The following is a 24,073-nucleotide window of genomic DNA, read 5'->3' on the forward strand; positions in this document are numbered from 1 at the left end:
TGTCGTGTTTATATAAAACTGAAGCTTGAATTTTAACTGGAAATAATTCCTCATTTACTAATATTTAGCAAAAACAGCATAAAACCATTTTTAATGCCTAACAAATTAGTTCAACTAGGCGTTAAAGTGTTAAATATAAATGATGCCAGTCCAGAATTCAACCTAATTACAAAAAAAAAAAAAAAAATACAGAAAAATACCAGTCATGGAATAAAAATGTCATATTCAATGATTTATTTTATATATAAAAAAATTTTTATTTTTATTTTTTTTTTTACGGATTACTAGTTGAATAAATGTGATAATTTTCTGATTTCGATAGAAAGAAAGATAAAGAGCCTGGGACAAGGATCTTTCTTCTTGATCAAGCACTTGAAAAAGGAAACTTTATGATTTGGTCATGCTGTCTGCTGCAACATAAGTTCATCCACAAAACATCAGAACCACCTCAAGATTAGCAAAGAAGCCCTGGAGGCCAACTGAAGACAGGGTTACACACCATAAAAGCCGACACCGAACATACCTCTGATCCACAAGTCTACAGTGTTCGTAGCTGGTCATTTTTATAACTTGTATCTTGGTTGTTGCAGTCCATCTGGGATGCTGTGTGCACTATGAGAGGAGCTGCCTCAATCCACCCTGGGTGAATGATGCCAAAAAATTCCAGCTTAATAAAAACCAGCTACCTCTATGGATTAAATAAAGTTTGATTGAAAATTCCATATGAAGGGATATAACAAACGAATAAGACTTCAACATCTGTTGAAAAGAAGAATAAAATGTTGCCAGTGTTGCTTTTGCTGCTGGATTCGGAATTTACGTCCACTGCTTGTTTACACAAGTGATCTTTTAAACTAATGCATTTCAGGTGAAAACATTATGTACTTACGAGTCATGGTGAAATTAATATAAACTAGACTACCCGTGATCCGTTAGGTCAGTATGTTATATTAGCTGTGGAATTCATGTATGAGCGTGACACGTGTGACGTAAAGAAAATAGTTTTCTTTTTGTGACATAACAGAAACATTTCTATGAAAGTATATTAAAATGAAAAAAGAATATAGATAGATTTCTATGAGTCGTTCTGTTTATTAAAATTGATTATTCTTGAAAAAAAAATTTACAGTTACTGAATTATAAGCGGTTGACCATACTGATAGGTAAATGTGCACTGAACAGATACCATAATACTTATTATAGTTAAATTCAAATTTTGATATATCTGCTTTTCTTTTTTTTAAACCCCACTCTTCCCATGTTAAATAATAATTTCAAAATAATAATGTTAATATTTCAGTGCTCATGCCATGCATGCATGCGCAATCGGTTCTCGTAAACCGGAAAGTGGGTTACATGCATCGTTACAAGGTCATTTGAGTTTTATAATTATATAGATTACAAAAGTTACGGGAAATAATCCAGTAGAAACATAATTAAGAGAAAAAGAATTTTAACACGTTTTAATGTGAAAGAGATGTTTGACCAATTCAGTACGACAAAAAAGAGATAATTCTTGATCTAAATTATGGTTCTGTCAGCTTTATATTGAATGCAATTTGTGGCTGATTTTTTTATCGAATGTAATTCGTGACTGATTTTTTTTATTTAAAAGTAATAAATTAATTTTTAAAAAAATGGGGCACTCTGACCTCTTAAAAATTGCCTAGGCAAACCTGTCATTATTTCTTGGTTAGGAGCGCCTCCTGCAATAATAGCAATAAACTAATTTCTTCCAAAAGAGGAAAATCATAATCTTGGAGGGTGGCAGGCTAATATAAAAGCATGACCAGTAAAAGACGATGGAACTGGTCCAATCTCTGTGGGACTGAATGTGAAGAACGGATCCTCAACTATTATACACCATGTCAACCATGTGATGTTCATTGCTTGTCTACCTGAGTAGGTTACAGTTAAAGCATTATATACAGTGTTTGTATGGATTAGCAATGTTTTTAAACCAACGCATTTCAGGTGAAAACATTACATGTCGTGTTGAAATTAGTATAAATTCCAAAAAATGATCTGGTTCCAATTGATGGGATGTAGTTCTGTGCAGTTCTAGGAGGTCCATATGCCCAGGCCTTGCTTTCTCTCTTTGAGAAGAGGTTAGTTTATTGCTAATCGTCTGGGGTGCACTTACTGAGGAATGTCAACGGGGCTGCCTGGGCACTTTTTGCAGGTCAGAGTGCCCCTTCACGGGATCGCTGACTTCTCAATCTCACTTCCCGACCCTAATGTCTAAGTTCTTGTAGTGGGAGAGAACTGAATATCTCAATTTTTTTTTTTTTTTTTTTTTTTTTCAAATTAAACTATGAAAATAATGTTTTCAAATTAAACTTATGAAAATGTTTTTAAAGATGTAACCAAATCCCAACTTTCCAACTGACTACAATATTGTTGTCTTCAAGTCCAACATAAACAAGTTCTTGATGAGGCGCCTATATAAGTAATCCAATTTACCAAATTTCCACTACTAACGATTACTACGATATTATCCCATTGACTACCATACATTCATTAATCTTTATCCTTGAGTGGCCTCCTGACCTTGATAAGTAGTGACCCCCTATGAAAAAAAATAATAATTTCAACTTCTTGGAGCCCATATATTAGTATTAGGATTGTACCACTGTCTCTAGGAATATGGACAAGAAGAATGTTTCTCTGTTAGCTTTTTTTGTATAAAATGGAAATTTTTAGCTTGCATCATATTTATTATTAATGTTGAATATATATTTAATTTTTTCTTTTCCTGTATTAATGACTGTTAAAAGGCTTCACTTTTTGAATTTATTTTTAATGTGTATATATGTATTTTTCTTGTCATATACATGACTGTTAAAAGCTTCATTTTTAGTAATAAATATATATATAATTTGCTTTGGGAATACAGGGTGACCAAAAAAACGGGCCCCAACTCTAATTAGGGCCCCGTTTCTTAGTGTTTTGTCTGAATGAAATGAAACTTTGGTCATAACTAGTTTATTATATATTCAAAACATCACATCAAAACATTAGGGTCTTTGGCCTTTTTTTCTCCATTCTACAGATTATGTTCTAGATGGCCTCCATTTAGCTTCTTTTTTTTTTTTTTGAGTCACCCTGTATTTCCTGCTTGCTGCTTAAAAATTTCAAAATGGTGTATTTTTTTATTTTTTATGTCAATCATAAAAAAATGCTTGTAAATTTGTATGATTTTAAACTTTCTAAATACTTGTTAAATGATTTGAATTTATTAAATAGGATTATAAGCAACAGGGAAGCAATTTTTTACGGGATTTCTGTTGAGGTGGGTTCTCCACTCACTTAATACTAAAATTGCATTTCAAAATCCCATTTGGTTTTCTTCCATGTAGAGCAATTTTTAATGTTATGTAATTATTTTTTTCAAGTGCCAGAGAGAGTGAGAAAGATTTAGATAGATAATTTCAAAAATTGATGTCACACTTAACATTTTCTTATATATATATATATATATATATATATATATATATATATATACTGTTTCACTAATAGATTTTAATACTGAAAACGGACTTATATACTTTTATTCCTGAATGAGTTCTGTATATGCTATTTGATTGAAAAGAAACAACACTCAAGAGCTTATCACATTTGCATTGAAGAAATTTTTTTATATAACTGAGATTAAGATGAAATGTAATATTTATACAAAAAGCTATCAAGATGCAAGAAGCTCTACATGAATAAGTGAAGCAATTAATATAAGAAATAAGGGATGACACTTCTTTTTTTTTTTTTTTTGTATACTTTAAAACTTTATTTTTATTTTCATTGAATTTTGCATGTAATTTTTAATCTATTTATGTCTATCCCTATTTATGTTGCCATCTATTTTGTTTTTTCTTTATTGTATTTTTTACTGTTTTCTTTTTAAATTTTATCTTTCCTACTTCTATATACATATATTTATTTTATTTTTAAGCTAATGTCCTTCTTCCAGTGATTTTGTGTACATAAACTTGACTATTTTTCCCTTCTGATGAGAAGTATAAGGACTTGAAATGCCATGGCTTAAAAACATTTTCCTTATTGATTTTAAAGTTTTATTTAACTTTGAATTATCAGCCTTCATTTCTTATATATATATATATATATATATATGACAATGTGAGATATGAGGAGATATATTTTATGTATTGATTTTCAGTATTTACTTCAACAGTGCTCAATATGAGGGTAAAGCTAAGCAATAAGTTATAAAAATATATACAGCAATTAAGCTATGCAGAATTTTATGTATTTCATCCTTATAAGGACTTGTCAGGCTAGTGTGGAAAATTCTGTATAGCTTAATTGCCATATATTTTCATAACTTACTGTGCATGTGTACGTATTTAGGCAACAAATTATTATTTATGCAGGTTTTGTTGAGTACCACAGAATTTTTACCAGTTTTCATTTTCGTAGTAAAAAAAAAAAAAAAAAAAAAAAACTGCTAACAATAACAATGATCAAAAGTGCTAGAGAGAGATGACAAAGATAAGAACCTACCACTGTTACACAAAGGGCCTGGTCTAAGCCGGGTTGACATGCTAGTATATATATATAGGTGTATGTACATATATGTATTTATATGGATAAAAATGTGGCATGCGTCTGCGGATGGAATGTGAGGAACATGACAGCTAAATCAGAATTGTTTCAATATTTCTCACGAATGTAAACAAAATTTGTTATTGTTTGAGAAAGAATGTAGCAATTAAAGGAATCTGGTTATGTTGATGTTCTTAAAAGTTGACAGAAAAAAGTGACACAAAAAGATTGGAGATTGACTGTCAACCAAGCGGACACAACGATATATGCCTCTCTATCTCTCTCTCCCACTCCTCTCTCTCTCTCCACCATAACAGAGAAACAACAAGGAATAAAAACGGACTGTTGCTTACACCAAATGTGTTGTTGTGTATTTGAATTCTAGAAAAAAGGTTCATAATATAATACCACTAGAAACAAGAAATTTTGCTTGACACATTAAGAAAATTAGAAAAAAATGTGAATATTCTGTAGTAATCAATCCAACCTGCATATATATATATATATATATATATACACACTTCAGAATAAAACTTTGATTTGAATTTTAGCCATTTCATGTCATCAATTTTTAAATTTATTAAATGATTAAAATTTGAGATATATATATATATATATATATATATATATATATATATATATACACATATATAATAAAATATATATGAAATGGATATATTTAGGTAGCATTTTTTCATTCCTGTAGATATTATTAAATACAACAGAGATACTTTGCTTTATGAAGTTTATGGGTTTTGCCAATATTGGCCGATTGACCTGTTGATTTTAATACTCAGATTTTTCATTGACTTTTTATGCACCTTCAATTATTCGATACAATTTGTTGTGTATTTTACTTTTTTACTTACACTTTCGTTCCTACTCACTTTCATCTTATCAACACCTGAAGATGATTCGCAGTCGAATTGAAAGCGCTTGTGATAACTATCGAACTTTCATTAATAATTTGATTTTGATATAAAAAAGATTATATAAAAAATTTAAAAAAAAAAAAGTAAAATATCTTCATCATATTCAATATCTGCTTGAATATATACATATAATGTATTTGATTTTGCGATTTTTTTTTTTTTTTTTTTTTTTTTTAATGGGGGAGCGGCATATGTATTAAAATATACTTATCCACTGACACATGTTTTGTCGTCTACAACTCCTCAGATTCAACCACTCTGAGTCGGTGGATAATTATATTTTAACTTGTATATAAAAGTGCTTGATGGAGGACACAGCAGGTATATAGTATGTTTATTATAGAAACATTATTGGTTACATATGTGTATACATGTTTCAGTAGAATCTCGATATAAAAAGACCCACCTCATCAGATTGAAAAAGTGACATTTTTTGGTCTGATTAGGTGGATCTCTCTATATTGATATTCCACTGAAACATGTATGCACATATGTAACCAATAATGTTTGCATAATAAACATACATACATATATATATATATATATATATATATGTTAATTAATGTGTATGTATGTTTTTCACTGGGGACATTCATTTTTATGGTCATCTCAAAAAAGGTTCAGTTTTATTTACAAGCAAACAATTGTTTCAGCCCTTTACTGATATTTTTATATATAGTTCCTGGCATGTTATTGTTTTTATTCATATATCAGTGGAACCTTCATCAGCGCTAAGAATATACATAAAAAGTAAATAGCAAAAAGTCACATCAACTTAGAGATACTCCTCCCCAGTTTGATACATGCATAATTTTGAAGTTTCTTTTGTTTTTTGTTTGTTTGTTTTTGTTTTTTGTTTGTTTCTTTTGTTTTTTGTTTGTTTCTTTTGTTTTTTGTTTGTTTCTTTTGTTTTTTGTTTGTTTCTTTTGTTTTTTGTTTGTTTCTTTTGTTTTTTGTTTGTTTCTTTTGTTTTCTGTTTCTTTGTGTGTGTGTGTAGATATTTCTGTATGGTTTTTGATATTTTTTTTCAATATTTTCTTCAGGTCAGATGTAAGGTCCTCTCCTAGTCAAATTGGAACAATAAGTCTTGACAAAAACAAGGAATCAAAACAAGATAAGAACAATTCCAGTGAAATGACCTCATCTCTTGTGAAATCTAACGAACTTAACGAAAGGCGGTGGTCTGGTGATAATCTGTCCAAACATCAAAATAAAGAGTTGAATGGTTCCCAAAATGGTGGAGACAGTCATTTAGGTCAGTTACATATTTATTTATTTTTTTTTTTTTATGAAAAATAAAATTCTATTTCTAATTTTATTTATTAGAGCTTATATGGTATTAGTCACAAGTGGAAATCTCATTCCAAATAAACAATTCTTTCTTTACAGAGAGGCCACAATCATAGATCTGAAAATCATCCCTCCTTATACATAATTCATATGATATGTAAAAAAAACATACATACCACTAAGGCATGTTGGTCTCTTGCAAATCTGCATTTTAAGCTACTGACAATAATCTAAGTAAAATATGTCCCCATCAAATTTTACTCACAGGGTTACCTGGCATAGCCCCTGGTTAAAGTGTAGCCTATTTCTATTAAACATTGTATCTTGTTTCCTCTCTGTCTTCCTATCCATACCGAATGAAAATAAATAAATAAAACTGAGGAGACCTCCATAGCACTACTAAAACCACTATTTCAGAGTTTCTTTGAAAAGAAATAGTTCATAGAGAATTCTAAGAAACGATAAAGTTCAAAGTTAGTGTTTACTAATTTTGAAGAGTCAGCATTTTCTTTCCAAATTAGTATTCCCTTTGCAAAAACTTAATCATGTTCTGCAAAGTGCAAAACAAAAACAGCAATTTTCCTCTACAAGACAACCAAACCAAACGCCATGAATAAATATTTGAAGATACAAAGAATTTGAAGCATAAAAACTTTTACCAAAATTACTGAATTCAGCATTAAATAATCCGAAAAGAGTGTACAGGGTGGAACGATAAATTTGTCACCCTAGAAAAGACTACATGATTCCATTTCCATTTGTTGTTTTTGCAGACCATCTACTAGTTGGCCAGTTGTGTACAAATCCCAAGAGCAATGAGAGCCTTCTATCATGTCTAAAAGTGGCACAATGTTCAATGAGCGAGATCGGAGATTCATCACTGTACAACTTATGCTCTCTACCGATCCTAGTTATGACAACAGGACCATTGCCAGCACCCTCAAAATGCAAATCTGGATGGTTCCACAGTTGAAGGCACAGTTCAACAAAATTTCTGGCCAAGGTTATGGTCTTTGATGTGGTTTCAAGTGAGGGTCACATCATGGCACTTCTTCTTCAAAGTCCACTTGAAAGTCAACACCAGAGTATACCTGAATGTGCTGAAGAGTATGATGACCTCCAGGTGCAATTAAGTGGCTACTGGCAGAACCTGGGTGTGGCAATGAGACTTGGCACCATCCCACAAGTTCAAAGGGACTCAGGCTTGGTTTCAGAAGAAGTGCTATGACTTTGTACCCTTCTCTCACCCCCCTCTCTCTTCCTCCTCCTCCTGAATCTGCTGACCTACTTCGTTTGATCATACATCAAGAACATCAGCAACATGACCTCTCACAACACCAAAGCCAGCCTAATCTCCGCCATCTGCCGAGTGTTCGCTAAATTCTTGCCATCACTTGTAGAAAAGGTATGCCCCCACCCCACCCCGTTCCGGACCCATATCAAAGCAGTAATTGAGGCTGAAAGTGGCTAAATTGAATAGATGTCAGCTCTACTACATAATTAAGTTACCTGAATTGATTTTTTTCAAGTTTTAAAATAAAGCTGTAGTGGTTGTTTTTTTTATGGCGACAACTTTATTGTTCTACCCTGTGTATGCCATAAAACAAAACAACCAAACTAATTTAGTACATAAGAATAACCAATTCGTCTTCCCCTTTCCTGACGAAACCTAGACCACTTGACCCTCAACAAATGAATAATTTTTTTTTTTTTTCATTCTTGATATTCATCCAGGGCAATACTGATTTTTATAATAAAAAAAAAATACTTTGTTGGTGCTTGTTTTGTTTTGTTCATTTTAACATTTTTTTTTTTTTTTTTTTTTTTTTTACACTTTCCAGTTTGAGAATAATTTTTTATTTTTTTACTTCACTGATTCAGATGTTAGCATTAACTTTTCTTTTTTTTTCTATATTTAATGGGAAATGTACACTCAGAATTATTTAAAAATGCAAGCAAGAAATTTCATGTTTCCTTTAAATTTTTTTAATAATTTTTATTTTAGGAAAAGATAATCTGGCTAATATGAAACCTCATATCCAAGTAAGTATTTTCTTTGTCTTTTCTTTATTTCTTTTTTATACAAAGCAGGTAATTTTCTTTGCTATGATTAAATTTAATGATAGGTTGTAATTAGAATGTCCATCTGACCCAAAATGTCAATTAACAGTCAATTTCTAAAAAGTTGTCCAATGTACACCAGTATGTAAAATGGAAATTTAACTGATAATAGCATGTTCTATTCTGCACACCAGTTATTTTAGGTGCCACAGGGCTTTTGAAGAAGAACCTGAAGTCCTACCTAACTAATATTACTGATGAACCAAGTGCAAAAGAAGTCCAGACAATTGCACTTAAGGGAACAGCGAGGATACTAAAAAGAGCTCTTGGTTGGTTTCAATAAAAAGCAGGGCAATGTTGGCAGCTGGTTTGGCTGCCCCATACCCAGCATTACAATCTTCAAAGGAAGAAAAAAAAAAAAAAACACAAGTAGCAAATTATTTTAAGATATTTTTTCTAGTGTTCTTTTACAAGGGATTGATTTTACAATCATTGAGAACACATTCGTTCTAGAACCTCCTAATATGATGTATGGTTCTTGCCCAGAATTTCCCTTATATTAAAAAAAACAAAAGTAAAATTTTTGAGATGAGGATTGGTTATTTGGATTTATCGGACTACTGTTCTCATCTTGAGTGTCATTTTCAAAACGTTTCGATTGATATAACCTTCAACCTTCTTCAGACGTAGCTTGTCAAACTCAGGAATTTAGATGGAATTTTGAATGGAACCCTTTAATATTTTTGAATGGAACCCTTTATAATAAAATATTAATATATCGGAATAATGAGATGACTTAGATCACAGACTAATGAATCTTGTGGTTTCAAGTCTAACAAAATTTTTGGGAGGTTATTTTTATATAAAACAATCCCAGCCAAATAAAATTTCTTAATATACTAGATAGAGAAAATTAAAAATTATTTTTTTATATTTAAATTTTATTCAGAAATGTAATTTTTCAAAACAAAAATTTGTTTGACCAAAGAATACAAAATTGAAAGTATATATATTTTAACATATATATTAGCATGTTTTAATTTATATATTTTTTCACATTTTAAAATATATATACACATTTCAATAAATATATATATATATATATATATAGTAAGTTATAAAATATATATGGCAGTTAAGCTACACAGAATATTCCATGTTTCATCCACGCTAGATTTTGTGGTTATCTTGCGTTTTTATATATGCACTTTCTATTGTGTTTTTAATTAGCCAATCAGCTTTCTAGTTTCTGAGCATGGATGAAACGCGGAATAATCTGGGTAACTTAATTGCCATATATATTTTATGACTTACTACCTAGCTCTATCTACGTATTGAGCACTGTTGAAGTAAATACTTAAAGTTTACGCATAAATTTATACTTTCGTATATTAATTTATGTGAGTAAATTAAGTAATCATATATATATATATATATATATATATATATATATATATAAAACATATTTTAATGCATATTTTTTTTTAATATTTGTAAATTTAATATTAAATATATTTTGAAAACCTTTCACATGCATATATATATATATATTTCTTTTTGTAACAGATCAGTAAACTTGTACAGCATTTTGAAAGCAATTGTAAAGATGATTTATCTGGAACCGGTTCGTTTAGTAGCAGTAGCAACAGCAGCATCCATACTAGTTTCTCTGATAATACAAGTAACAAATTGACTTACCTCAATTCACCGCTAAACATCGGACCCGTTCAAGCATCAACGCCAGCTGTAAGTGCGGCAAGTAGCAGCAGCAGCAGCAACAATCCATCTCTTATGAGTAAACGTCCGTTTGTCAGTGGCACAGGTGACTATATATCGCCTGGCACACCCCAGTCGGGTAACATCTCACTTGAACTCATGAAGCAGAGTCAAAACACTAAATACCTTTTGCAGCAGCAGCAAGCAGCGAAGCGTAAGAACAGCGCTCCTGATCATGTCTTCAACAACAGTTCAAGCTTGAGCCAAATCAGCGACCTTTCACTTTCTAGTGGAGGTTCTCATCATGGATCAAATAAATCCTCTGAAAATTTCATGCAGTCATCTTGTAGAGGTCAGTTAAGTTTTTTTTACTATTTTTTTTTTTTTTTTTTTTTTTTTTCTACTGAGTAAAAAAAAAAAAATAAATAAATGTGCAATAAGATATTTATGGTCGGTTTTTATCCAGAATTACATCTATATTAAAAATAAAATAAAATCTCTGACATACATACCTGTGATTTAAACAAATGTCATGTTCCAAACATCATGCAAATTGATCATATTTTTAAATATGAAAATCGAATTTTGTGAGCAGCTGAGAAGTGACTCTCACTCGCCATTTTGAAAAAAAATAAAAAATAAAAAATACTAAAAGAAATAACTCTACAATAATTCAAAACTCATGAGATTTATGTATTATGTCTATGAATTCCCATTAATCACTTAAAAATAATTTCCTTTATAAAAAGAAAAAATCTGCTTCATCAATTTACATGAAATATATTTTCATTTCATTATGAGCACATACATCAGACAGATTTTTCTTAATTTTTGTTTTTTAATATAGGAGCAATTATAAAGATCTTTTATTTTCATTATATAAAAATACATGAATTAAGGCAATTCGGAGTGGTAGTACCTATCAGTTCCATCTAATTAAATAGAAACATGAAACTAGCCCAACACTACTATACCTATAACTTTTTCTTATTTTTCGGTAGCAATTGATATTACTTTTTTCAAACTGAATAAACATTTTGAATTAAATAAAAACACTATCCAGTTAGGTAGAAAAGTAAGTTATCTTGCCTTTAACATTTATTTGTTTATATATTTGCTTTTTGACAACTTTTTTGTATCTCTGGATTGTAATACAACCCATATAGTGTTGGAAAGTTTTAACCTTTTAAAACTACTTTGAAAAAATAAACAAGTACTTAATTTTTGTTTTATCATTCATTAGAAAGCTATTTAGTCAGTAAGTCATTTAATCACCTGCAATCAATGCATCAACTTGCTCTCTCAAATTCACAATAGTCATAATGTTAATTCAAGGAAGCATCAGTTGTTCACCATAGAACATCATTTCGGGGATTTAAAAACAAAACAGTATATTAAATCATTATATATGCTTATGTTTATGCTTATGTTCCCTGAATAACTGCCATGTGCCATAGTTTTTCTTATTCTGGCCATATCAATTTTAGCGCAACTCCAATTTACAATTTGATTACAAAGAAACATTACCGTTAATGACTAGCTTTCTGTCACTTATCCCTTCTTCCACCTCACATACATAAAAATGTTTTAATTGTTCCATCACTAGTAGGTATCACATCTTGGACTGTTACACTTCGGAATTCCCTCCATGTTTCCTACTTCCCTCACTGTACTAACCAGCAGAAGTTTAAATGCTTATTTTATTAGTCTTTTGTTGGACATGATTTCAAATTGTAGCTGCCTTGTTTGGAGTGAAAAAGCTTTTAATATATATATATATATATATATATATATATATATATATGAAACTCCGCAGATTAAGGACTATCCACTTATTTAGTGCTTCCTTTTTAAAATTAAATATGTTTTTAACTATTTTTCAAAGTGTTTTTTAACATGTTTTATTAGCTACTTGTTCTTATGTGTGTGTATATATATATATATATATATATATATATACAGACACACACACACTGTGTCTTTCTCTTAATATTGACTTTAAGTGATTAATAGTTGTTTAGGAAAATAATCCCCACCCCCTAAAAAAAATCAGAAAAATTGACCTCTCATCTCAATTTTAGCTTCTGTTTTTTCATTAGTTACTTAAATCTATTTTAATTAAAATTATTGGTTCTGTTCCAGAATTCACCTCTATATTAAAAAAAAAAAGAAAAAAATCTTTGATGTACATACACGTGACTAAACAAAAATATCATATTCCAAAGATCACACAAATTGATCCAACATAAAGACGTTCTTAATGAGCCGTTCCCCTTAAGTAATCCAATTTATCAAATTTCCACTACTAACGATTACGATTTTTCCCCATTGACTACCGTGCACTCATTAACCCTTATCTTCGAGTGGCCTCCAGCCTTGATAAGTGGTGACTCGTTTGCAAAAAAAAAAAAAAAAAAAAAAATGTATTATTTTTCAAGGGAATCATTTTTTTAAAGGAATAATGGCAATTCATAGGTATTTCAGCATAAATCTATTAATTATAAATTATCTCCCTTTTGTTTCCTGACCCTTTTTTTTTTTTTTTTAATTATTCAAAATAGCAGAGATGACAGTCACTTCTCAGTTAGTCATAAAATTTTATTTTCTTATCTAAAGATAAAACTGCTTGATCAATTTACTTGATTTTTGGAATGATATCCTTTCATCACGGGTACATACATTATAGAGATTCTTCTTTATTTCAGTTTTTTAATATAGGTTGAATTCTGGACAAGAACTTAATTGTTCTTCTAATTTGTTGTCTTTTTTTTATTCATTTATTATGTATTTATTATCCTCATTCAGAAGAGATGTTTTCGAGCTGTGGTATAACTCGAAAGAAGAATGACTTATCTGCTAACACCAAAGGCTGGACTGATGCCATATACAAAAAGGTTGCATCTGATAGTTCTCCCCATAATAGCAGCAGCGGTAGTAGCAGCCCACAATCGTCTAACAAGTAAGTTCTATATTATTTAAATCTATGTTCATTTTTTGTTTAAAATTTTAAAATTACTTTTTTACTATTTAAATTTTATACATAAATAAACTCTTATATACTTATCAACCATATATATATATATTGGCAAAATTTATATAGTTCTGTTAAAAAGTTTTGGACAATAACTGTTGCTTTTATAACAGCATTTCTTCCAACAAAGCTTCGATCTAATGAAGGCATGGTTTCAGGGCCAAAGCATAGTTACAACTAGCCCAGAGTGCCCCAGCAGTATCTCACAATACTGCCAGACTTTATTGGATTGTTGTCAATCTGTGGGATTGTCGTATCTACGATGATGCAGTTATTGAAATCTTTTAAGCTTTAAATCTGTTATTTTTCTATTTCTATAACTAATTTTTTAAATCAATTTCTATTTACTATTATTTAAATTTTATATATAAATAAACTTATCTATACTTATCAATGATATATATATATATATATATATAAGGTGATCCGAAAGTAAACTCCCTATTCTAAAATAACTATAATATATTTTTGAAGTATAATTTCTCCAATTAATGAATGAGAAAAATGTATATTACGTGGACTTTTATTTAAAATTTGGTATGGGCATGAACTATTCACCATCAATTTCTCAAGTCAACCATGAACCGCATCAACTGATTTCACAAAAAACTCTTGCGGGATGGAAGTATTCACATATTGCCCCTTCAAGATTAAAAACCAAATTCATATAACAGATCTGAAAAGAAAAGCATAGATCTTATTCCTGCACATTAAGTAACACGCACACATTAAGTAACACGCACACATTAAGTAACACGCACACATTAAGTAACACGCACACATTAAGTAACACGCACACATTAAGTAACACGCACACATTAAGTAACACGCACACATTAAGTAACACGCATACATTAAGTAACACGCACACATTAAGTAACACGCACACATTAAGTAACACGCACACATTAAGTAACACGCACACATTAAGTAACACGCACACATTAAGTAACACGCACACATTAAGTAACACGCACACATTAAGTAACACGCACACATTAAGTAACACGCACACATTAAGTAACACGCACACATTAAGTAACACGCACACACAAAAAAATTTTAAAACGTATTACAGCATTTGAATTATAGTTATTTTAGAATAGAGTTACTTTCAGATCACCCTAAGTACTGTTAGTCATCCACCAAATATATATCACTGACATTTATTGGGTGGATTTCAATGAGTATTGTTTCGTTTTTGAGTTTTGAGTGATCCTTGTGACAACCTCATGTCGCTATTTTTGTTTTTGATTTTCAAACTTAATAAATGCTTTAAAATAATTTAAGACATCAAAATCATCTTACCCAGGTAAGTAGAAGAATAACTGATCTTGCTTTTGGCAACATTTATTTTTTAATAACTATTTCGCCATGATGTCTGTCGTAAAACATACCCGAAAAAACTTTATTTCACTTTTGCTTGTATCTTTTTTTGCTTCCACACACACTTTTATTTGATACATTCCCTTATTGTGAGTGACCATTTAGAAACTGTCTATATATACATTCATGAAACCAACCCATCCACTCACATGAAAAAACAAAATTACCCAGTTCAACGAGATGCACCTGAAGAAGGTCGGAGACTACATCGGCTGAAATATAAAAATCTCACGCAAGATGAGAACAGTAATCCAAAGAATCCGAAACGTTTTATTTGGATTGTTCAGATTACTGTTTTCATTTTGAAACGTTCTTTTCACAACGTTTCAACCAATGTAACTTCGAATATTGAGGTGCATCTTGACGATGGTGTCTTCTTGGTGAATGATGAAAAGAATGATTCTTCTTTTTAACAATGAATTAAGTTTAACAATGATTTACCAGTTTTTTGTTTGTTTTTTTTTTTTTGTTTTTTTTCTTCAACAATAAATTACCTTTTTTTTTTTTTTTTTTTTTTTTTTTTTTTTCAACAATAAATTATCAGTTTTTTGGGGTTTTTTTTTCAACAATAAATTACCATTTTTTTTTTCCCCAACAATAAGTTACCATTCTTTTTTTCCAACAATAAATTGCCATTTTTTTTAACAATAAATTACCATTTTTTTAACAATAAATTACCATTTTTTTTTTTTAACAATAAATTACCATTTTTTTTTTTTTTTTTTTTTTTTTTTCAACAAATTTTTTTTTTTTTTTTTTTTTTTTTCAACAAATTTTTTTTTTTTTTTTTTTTCAACAATAAATTTTTTTTTTTTTTCAACAATAAATTATCATTTTTTTTTTTTTTTTCAACAATAAATTATCATTTTTTTTATTCAACAATAAATTACCATTTTTTTAATTTTTTTTCAACAATGAATTTCCATTTTTTTTTTTTCACAATGAATCAATACTTTTTTAAACAATGAATAATAGTCACTAAGTATTCAAAATGTGTCATGTTTTTATGAAATGAAAAGAGCATCGAGTTGTTTCCTTTTCTTTTTTTTTCTTTTCTTTTTTTTTTGTTTGGTGTGATAGAAAGAACTCCACACTCTTTCCATTTCATAAACATTAATAAAAGACATTGTGAAGATGCACCTGAAGATGTTCGGAGGTTACATCAGCTGAAACGTTCTGAGAATGAAACTCAAGATAAGGACAGTAGTTTGAATAATCTAAATAATACCATTTATTTTTTAATTTTTTCATTTTCGTTATTGAATTTTTTTTTTAAATGTTATCTATTTTGCAGAAACTTATCCGGTAGATCATCCGAAGAATCTCTAAATTCCAGAAGCCGTAGTGGAGGGTCTTATTCGACCCACAGTGCACCGGTTGCACTGCCAGTTGTGCCTGCTCACCACATGTCCAAGAGTATCCACGGACTTAGTAGTAGCGGAAAAATGACCGGCGGCGCTGCCACCGTTAATCTACAAGAAGAGTTATTGCGTCTCATCAATTTTGACAATATCGGCAGCCTCCATGAAGACCTAGACAGGTCATCTGTAAGTGAATTCTTTCATTTTATTGGATTTAATGATGAACCAAAATTTTGGTAAATTTGGTCGTGCTGAAATAACATTTAGAAAGCCATACTTTACATAGGGAGGGCGTTTTGCAACTATTCTGTACTTTCACCTAATAATTTAATAAACTGCTACTTATGCAGAATATGAACCGTGCTGTAATAATGTTATTTAGAAACCCATTCTTAACATGAGGAAGGAAAGGCATTGTATAGCTATTCTGTACTCCCATCTAACAATTTAACGAATAAGATATGGTAAAAATTTAGGTACTTATGCATAATGCAGACTTTGCTGAAATATTATTTAGAAACACATTCTTAACATGGGGAGGATGTATTGTAACTATTCCGTACTTTAATCTAACGGTTTAATAAACAAAAGATACCGTAAAGCTCTGATTAAACTTGAAACTCGTAACTAAAAGTAAATAGCACAGTACTTTGTCTGCATATAAGCACCATAAAGTTAAAATTTACTATATTGCATTCATTTGTTTTGAGAGACAAAGTTCTGTGCTTCAGATTATACCATTGTTGAATTGCAGAATCAGCTATGACTGTCCAAGCCTATCCTGGATCAGCTAGCTCTGTTGCAATTCATTTTTTTTTTTTTTTTTTTTTTTTTTTAATTTTTTTTTTTTAATCATTTCAGATATGGCATGAAGCCACTTGATGTAAAGAGTTAAAAAAAAAAAAAAAATATGGTTCTTGTCCCTAATTCCCTCTATAAAAAAAAAAAAAAAATCTGCAAGATGTACATACACTGTGACTAAACAAAAATATCATATTCCAAAAGTCATAAATTAGTCAAGTAGTTTTAGTTTAGGGTCATTTCTGGACAAGAACCACAAATATCACTTCATTAGTCAAGAATAACTTGCCACAGATGTAGGCAGCATCTGGTTCTGAGGACCCTCTATCATTTCTCATGTTCCGCCATTGCTGGGATCTCTGCTTGGAACATGCTTTTACGTGTGTATTTATCTTGAACATCTATATATATATATATATATATATATATATATATATTATGGATTAATTCATGCAGATTTCATATTATTACATAGCCAATGCACTATTGAATATTATATTGTACCTAATATAAAGTAGTTACTTCAAAAGTTTTTTAAAAAATGACTTTGGTACCATCAACTAGAATCAAAACCAAAGCATTTAGCACTCCAGTCACGTCTCTTCCAAATGTAGCTATTGAGAGATAAATAATAAAGATTTAATATTAAATGACTTGAATAAATTAATTTAATTTGTTCATGCACAGAAAGAAGTAAAAATGTCGGCAAGTTGCAATGAACAGTTTAAATTTCAACTTGCCGATATGTCTGTATACATTATTCATCCATCCAAAGATTTTATTCATTTTTAATCATCTCTGATGTATTACTATTTCCTGATGATTTCAGTGTTATGTGATCAGTAGTTCATTGGTTAAATATTTAGACAAATATGCACGCAGACATACATTTACTGTTTATATATATATATATATATATATATATATATATATATATATGAGAGAGAGAGAGATTAATTAGGTTAACCTATTCATGTTATAAAACAATTGTATGTATAAATTGTTTTTTTTTTTTTAACATTAATAATAATTAATCTAAAGCAACAAAACTGGATCCAATATCCAGAACATCTTTTGTTCTTTTAAGGAGGTGGTGTTTGATCAATATAGTTGGAGAGCTATGATTTAATATACTGTTTTGTTTTTTAAATTCCTGAAACAGTGTTTCATGGTAAACTGACGATTCCTGAAAACTTAGGACTATTGTAACTTTAGGAATGCACGTTGATTCAGTGATTGCAGGAGATTAAATGACTTACTGACAAAATAATTTTTGAATGGAGAACTAAAAAATAAATTTAAAATTTTTTATGTAGTTTTCAAGGTTAAAAAAAAACAAAAAAAACTTTTAAGCCTCTCTCTCTCTCATATATATATGTAATATATATATATATAATATATATATATATATACTTCAGAATAAAATTATCTAACAATCAACTGGTATGGAAACCTGTGATTATAAGTCTTACAAAATATTATTTGCAGTAATATTCCATAAATACTATTCCATCTACATAAAAATTGCTCGATATACAAGATAGAGCAAATTTTCTCCTCTGAAGAGATGGTAGACATCAAAATCTTATACGATAAGGAGTTATATTTCAAATGTATTCTTTGTCTTACATAGAATAATATAAAAATCTTTTGATTTGAAATTTACCCATTTCACATCATAAATTTTTTCATTTATTGAATGACTAAAATTATATATATATATTAGTGTTGATATCAGTCTCTCGGAATCAATAAAGTTCTGTCTCAGCTTAGTCTGTTAGCAAATTTCAGCATCTGCTGTAACTGTGCAAGCCTATCCTGTATCAGCAGGCTCTGTTGCAGTTAATGTAGATGTCTGTAGTATCTGGTTGCGAGAGCTCTGTTGCAACCCTCTGTTGTCTGTGTTCTCTCTTTCTCCACCTCAATTACTGGTCTTTCCTCTCTCCACTCCACTTTGTGTATGCTTTTAAAGCTCTTCTCCAGAGTCTTCAGCCACAACCCCCCCAGCTGGTTAGATCAATGCCACTTGTTCTCATGTCTTACTTACAGACATCTTTTTAACATAGGACAGATCTTCCTGTTGGTCTGAAGGCTTTGTTGCAGCCCTCTGCCATCTATGCTCTCTCTCTTTCTCTCTCCTGAGACGTGTGCAGAAGCGACGTTGTTTAGTTACATTTAAAGAATGACTGAGAGTTCTTCCATTAGATGTAATACAGTGGCAGTTAAAGTATATTTCATTTTGATCAAAGAAAGTAGGTGCTCCAAAAGTCTTGGACACATTTTGGCATTGAATATCTCGAGAACTATTAAAAATATAAAAACGCATCTGGTATATTCAGAAAGCTTGTAATCTCAAGTTATTCCTAAATTGTTCAAAGATGTTCGATGTGAGCATCATTGGTCACATGACACATCAAGCTGGTAGTCTAATTCTTGCGAAACAGGTCCCAGCATTGCGGTATCAATGGTTGCAACAGTTTCTGTTATTCAGACCTTCAGCTCATCCATGTCTCTTGGAATGGGAGGCGCATAGACCAGTCCTTTTAACAAATTCCCACAAAAAAAAGTTTTAAGTTTTGAGACATCGTGTTGAACAAAGATAGCGGCGTAGTTCAGATCAGTAACCAAGATAGTGGCCAAGAATCAAATGCGGTCCGTGGCGTAGTTAACAGCGAACTGATTGAATCCAAAATTCGACAATTTTTATAATAATTTTGGGACGTTTTCATTGGTTGTTTAGCACAACCGTTGGTTATAAAAATGATTGGCGAATCCATTCGTCTTATACCCCCATTAGGAGTCAAAAATATTTTACAAAAAGTCGCAGGGTGTGAGATTGTTTTTTGTGTAGTGCATTTTGAACAAACATCCCTGATTCAGTTTTTGCAAATTCAAGCATACAAAATGCCTTTTCTGGTTGAGTGAATGCCATTACTGGATCTGAAAAGAAATGGAAAAAGTAATAGCCGCACAAGAAACTTAATGCATTTAACTTTACCACTTGCATCTTACTATCATTCATAGTTAAGCGAATATGATGATGATGATGAAGAAGAATTGATGTGTAAATGTATTTTTCTTACAGGAGAAATATGGTTTACTTGCTCGTTCTGGACGCTTGCAAAGAACTATGTCTGATGAAAGTTTAAGCAGTAACAAGAGTGCTACTGCAACCCCTATTGCCAATAAGGATGCCTTTGGTGCTTCGGATGCATTTTTGAAAAAGATCCCTCCAATCCGATCCTCTCCGAATGCTGCTGCTGCTAAATCTGAAGATGGCTCAAAGATAAATAAGTAAGAATTTTATTTTTCTTAAATATTTTTTGTACTAATTGTACCTATCCAATGTTGCTTGGGAGCCATGTTTTCATTTTAGTCTACCAAATTCTTTTTTCTTTTACTCAATTTTTTTTTAATAGTATTTTGAAAAATGTAATTCAATTATATCACTTTGTCATTGAATTATTAATTTAACCAAATTGTTATAAAACCGAAACTAATTCTTTCAAAGTATTGTTTTAATCTTTAATTTTCGGGATATAAATAGCTTTCAAAGCTTCCCATATATATATAAGATCTGAATAAATTAAAATATTAAAACTTGATATTTTCATAGTATTTAATATGCAATGTTTTAATTCAACAAATCATTTTGTAGTTTTTACAGTATTTCTATATTATACAAATTAATTATTCCCTTTATTTTACATATTTATTTGCTAGGTTATAGAATTTTTTATTATATTGTTCCTATATTATTTTTTTAATATTTTTTCCTATTTTTATATTAATATTGTTACATTTTTCTATTAATATCATTGTTATTTAATTACATTATTTCTATTATTTTTATGTTATTAAATGGTTTCTATTTTATATTATTCATTAAATTGTTCTTATTTTTATATTATTATTACTATTATATTTATTAAATTGTTCTTATTTTTATATCAATATTATTATTCTAAGGATTTTTTTTATTTGTTATTTTTTACATTTTTCCTATTTTTATATTATTTTTATATTATCCATACATTAATATGATGGTGTGTGTGCTTCTTTGTGTCACGCTTACATCTTTTTTCTTCTGAGTGACTGTTGTTTAATTGTTATGACCTTCCATTTCTTGTAATAATTTTACCAAAAATTCTTCATAAGTTTCGGTTTTGGTTTCGATTCAAGCTGATACACCCAAGTCATATTTTTGTTATTTTTGGAGTCACTACTTTATAATATATACAAGAATCGATAGAAAATTGACTCTATAAAAATATATACAAAATCTGCGTAAATTAAAATATATTTAAGCACATTTTATGACCAGGCTAGCTTAGATAAATACTTTTGCAGTTTTAACAAAAGAGCTGCAATAATATTAGGGTTCTTGGCCTTCAGGACAGATCAAAGTGTAGTATCTGTTCTTCAGATGCTGCACTTCTATTTCTTGTTCTCTTTCGGTGGAGGAGAAATCCTTCACGACTGAGACAATTTTTATTTTTGTACCTTTTCTCCGCGTTAAAAAAACGACCCTGGTGTCTAACTCTGTCCCGTGGGGAGGCATAGTAAATAGGTACAATAATATTAGGGTGTCTCCATTTACACTGAACATCCACAGAATGGCAACATCAATATATTACATATGAAATAGTTCGCTGTGGAATTTCCGCAGGTTCCGTTATTTATTAAATTGTTTTTATTATTTATATATTTTTATTACATTGTTAATTTTATGTTAATATTATTATTATTATATTTATTGCATTGTTCATATTAATTTTTATACCAACATCAATATTCTTATTATTTTATAGTACATTGTTTCTATTTTTATATTATCGTTATTATTTTTTGCATTGTTTTTTTTTTTTTTTTTACATTGTTACTGTTATTTTTATATTACTATCATTGTCATTTTATATTTTTTAATATTCTTATAATAAATTCACAAGTTTATAAGTTCCAGGTGTGGAATTGTGATATTTATCCAAAAAAAAAAAAAAAAAAAATCAAAGTTATGAATCTCTTGTTAGATATGTGTTATTTTATTTTTTGTAAAATACTTTTCATTTCTATGTTTTTATATTGTAGACTTTCCCCTCGTGTTATGGGAGATAAAACTGCATCTCCTCCAACCATATCTAGGCGAAAATTTGTGCCTCCACCTCCTAGCTCCCGAATTCCGCTGGTGGATTCCACAGCTTCACTAGAATGGTCAAATCTTGTAAATGTAGCTACAAAAGCAATCGAAGGTAAATTGAAATTCATGTTTTCTTTTTGTTTTTGTTTATTTTTTATGTTGTATACTATGCGTGTTGTGCTTATAATTTTCTTATACATTTATTGAATTAAAATAAATAACAGAAACTTTAATAAAAAAAAGCGCATTTGAAAATTTCAGAATTTTGCCTTTGTTACAAAAAAATCAAATTCTCATTTGTGTTTCAAAAAAAAAAACTGTATTTTGTGTTATAATTTTCTTAAATCTATTATATATAAATAAAAAAAACAAATCACGCATTTGTGAGATTTTTGAGTCGGTCCTGAAATTGCATTTGTCTGCCCGTACTATGCACTCTCCAAATGTCCCAACTGAAAACTAAAAAAGTTGTACATTCACACTAGTGCACAAGTGCCAAATGTATTGCTGCAGTAAGAACCTAAAAAGATAAAATCCAAGTAGAATAATGAAGCTCTAACACACAAGAGAAAAAGGATGAAAGGAAAAAAAAAGAACAGTTAGAAACAATAGAAAATAACTTTACAGCAAGACGAGAATTCAGTGTAGAGAAACGGTAAATTTCTTCCTGATCCAAAAAAAAAAAAAAAAATGGGTACTGTTGCAAAAAATGAATGTATTTTTCGTTCTTGTTAGATTAAGTGGCTTCATACCTTGTCAGAAGCGATTTCTATTAAAATGAAAAGAAAATTGAAAAATAAGTGATAAACTATTTACAATTTTAAACATATTTCCTCACTTTGATATTGTTTTTCTGAATCTTACTTAGAATTGAATCTAATTTAAAAAAAAAAAAAAAATTACATACCCCATCATGGAACAAAGAGATCATATTCCAAAAATCACCTTAATTGGTAGATGTTTTATTTTTTAACTAAAAAAAAAAATCAAATTTTATGAGAAAGCAAAAATGGGCACTCACATTGCCATCTTAAAAAAAAAAAAAAGTGGTTAGATAAGTTTACAATAATTTAAACTTTCAAGATTGAATTCTAAATAAGAACCATTATTCTTAAGACAAATTTTTAGTTGATTTGCTATGTCTTCATCTTCAGAAAAAAATGTGTACAGACATATTCTATTTAGACAAAGCCTGGTCTTTTAATTATATGCTATTTATCTGCAGGTAATCAAATGAGTTCTAGTCTGCACCAATCAGAACAAGGAATGAAGCATCAGAAAGTAACCAATGAAATGCCAGCATTTCCCACGAGAGAAAAATAGTAAGATTTTTATTGACTTCATATTATATTATCGATTTTTTTTTATTATTGGGTTCTTTGTTATTGTAGCAAAATTTGAAAACTGAAATATTAATTTTCAAGTAAAACCAGTGGCATCTATTGAATTATCACGTAGCAATAATGATCATATCTAAAAATTATATTTTAAAAAAAAAACAATAAGGTAGAAAATTATTTATTTTTGAAAACAGTTTTTGAAGACGGCTGGCAAAAATTGAATTTTTCTAAATTGGCCAAAGATTTTCAGTTTTCAGAAAATATTTACCTTTTTGCTACAATTAATACTCTGGGTTTTTTTTATTTATTTTTTTTTTATTTATTTATTTTTTTTTTTTTTGCAAAACTCAATTTTTGCTAATTGTCTTTAAAAATTTTTCATTAATAATTAATTTTCTATTTATTGTCTTTTGTAATTTTTGGATATGTTCATTATTGTGACATAATTCAGTAGATGC

The 24,073-nt window shown here is 29.6% G+C and overlaps 1 protein-coding gene across 3 annotated transcripts in view; it reads left to right on the forward strand.

Annotated features, from left to right (window-relative positions):
- Nucleotides 1–24,073, forward strand: part of LOC145268260 (signal-induced proliferation-associated 1-like protein 2) — a 201,636-nt gene that overhangs the window by 170,798 nt on the left and 6,765 nt on the right. For all 3 annotated transcript variants that reach the window (XM_080123607.1, XM_080123609.1, XM_080123608.1), the window contains 8 exons: nt 6,536–6,747; nt 8,788–8,825; nt 10,410–10,911; nt 13,365–13,518; nt 16,271–16,523; nt 20,224–20,432; nt 22,227–22,387; nt 23,501–23,597. In XM_080123607.1, coding sequence (XP_079979733.1) covers nt 6,536–6,747; nt 8,788–8,825; nt 10,410–10,911; nt 13,365–13,518; nt 16,271–16,523; nt 20,224–20,432; nt 22,227–22,387; nt 23,501–23,597 — 1,626 coding nt within the window. The remainder of the gene's footprint in view (nt 1–6,535; nt 6,748–8,787; nt 8,826–10,409; nt 10,912–13,364; nt 13,519–16,270; nt 16,524–20,223; nt 20,433–22,226; nt 22,388–23,500; nt 23,598–24,073) is intronic.

This window comes from Euprymna scolopes, chromosome 43 (genome assembly GCF_053919585.1).
Source record: "Euprymna scolopes isolate OS-2025 chromosome 43, ASM5391958v1, whole genome shotgun sequence".
NCBI lineage: Eukaryota > Metazoa > Mollusca > Cephalopoda > Sepiida > Sepiolidae > Euprymna > Euprymna scolopes.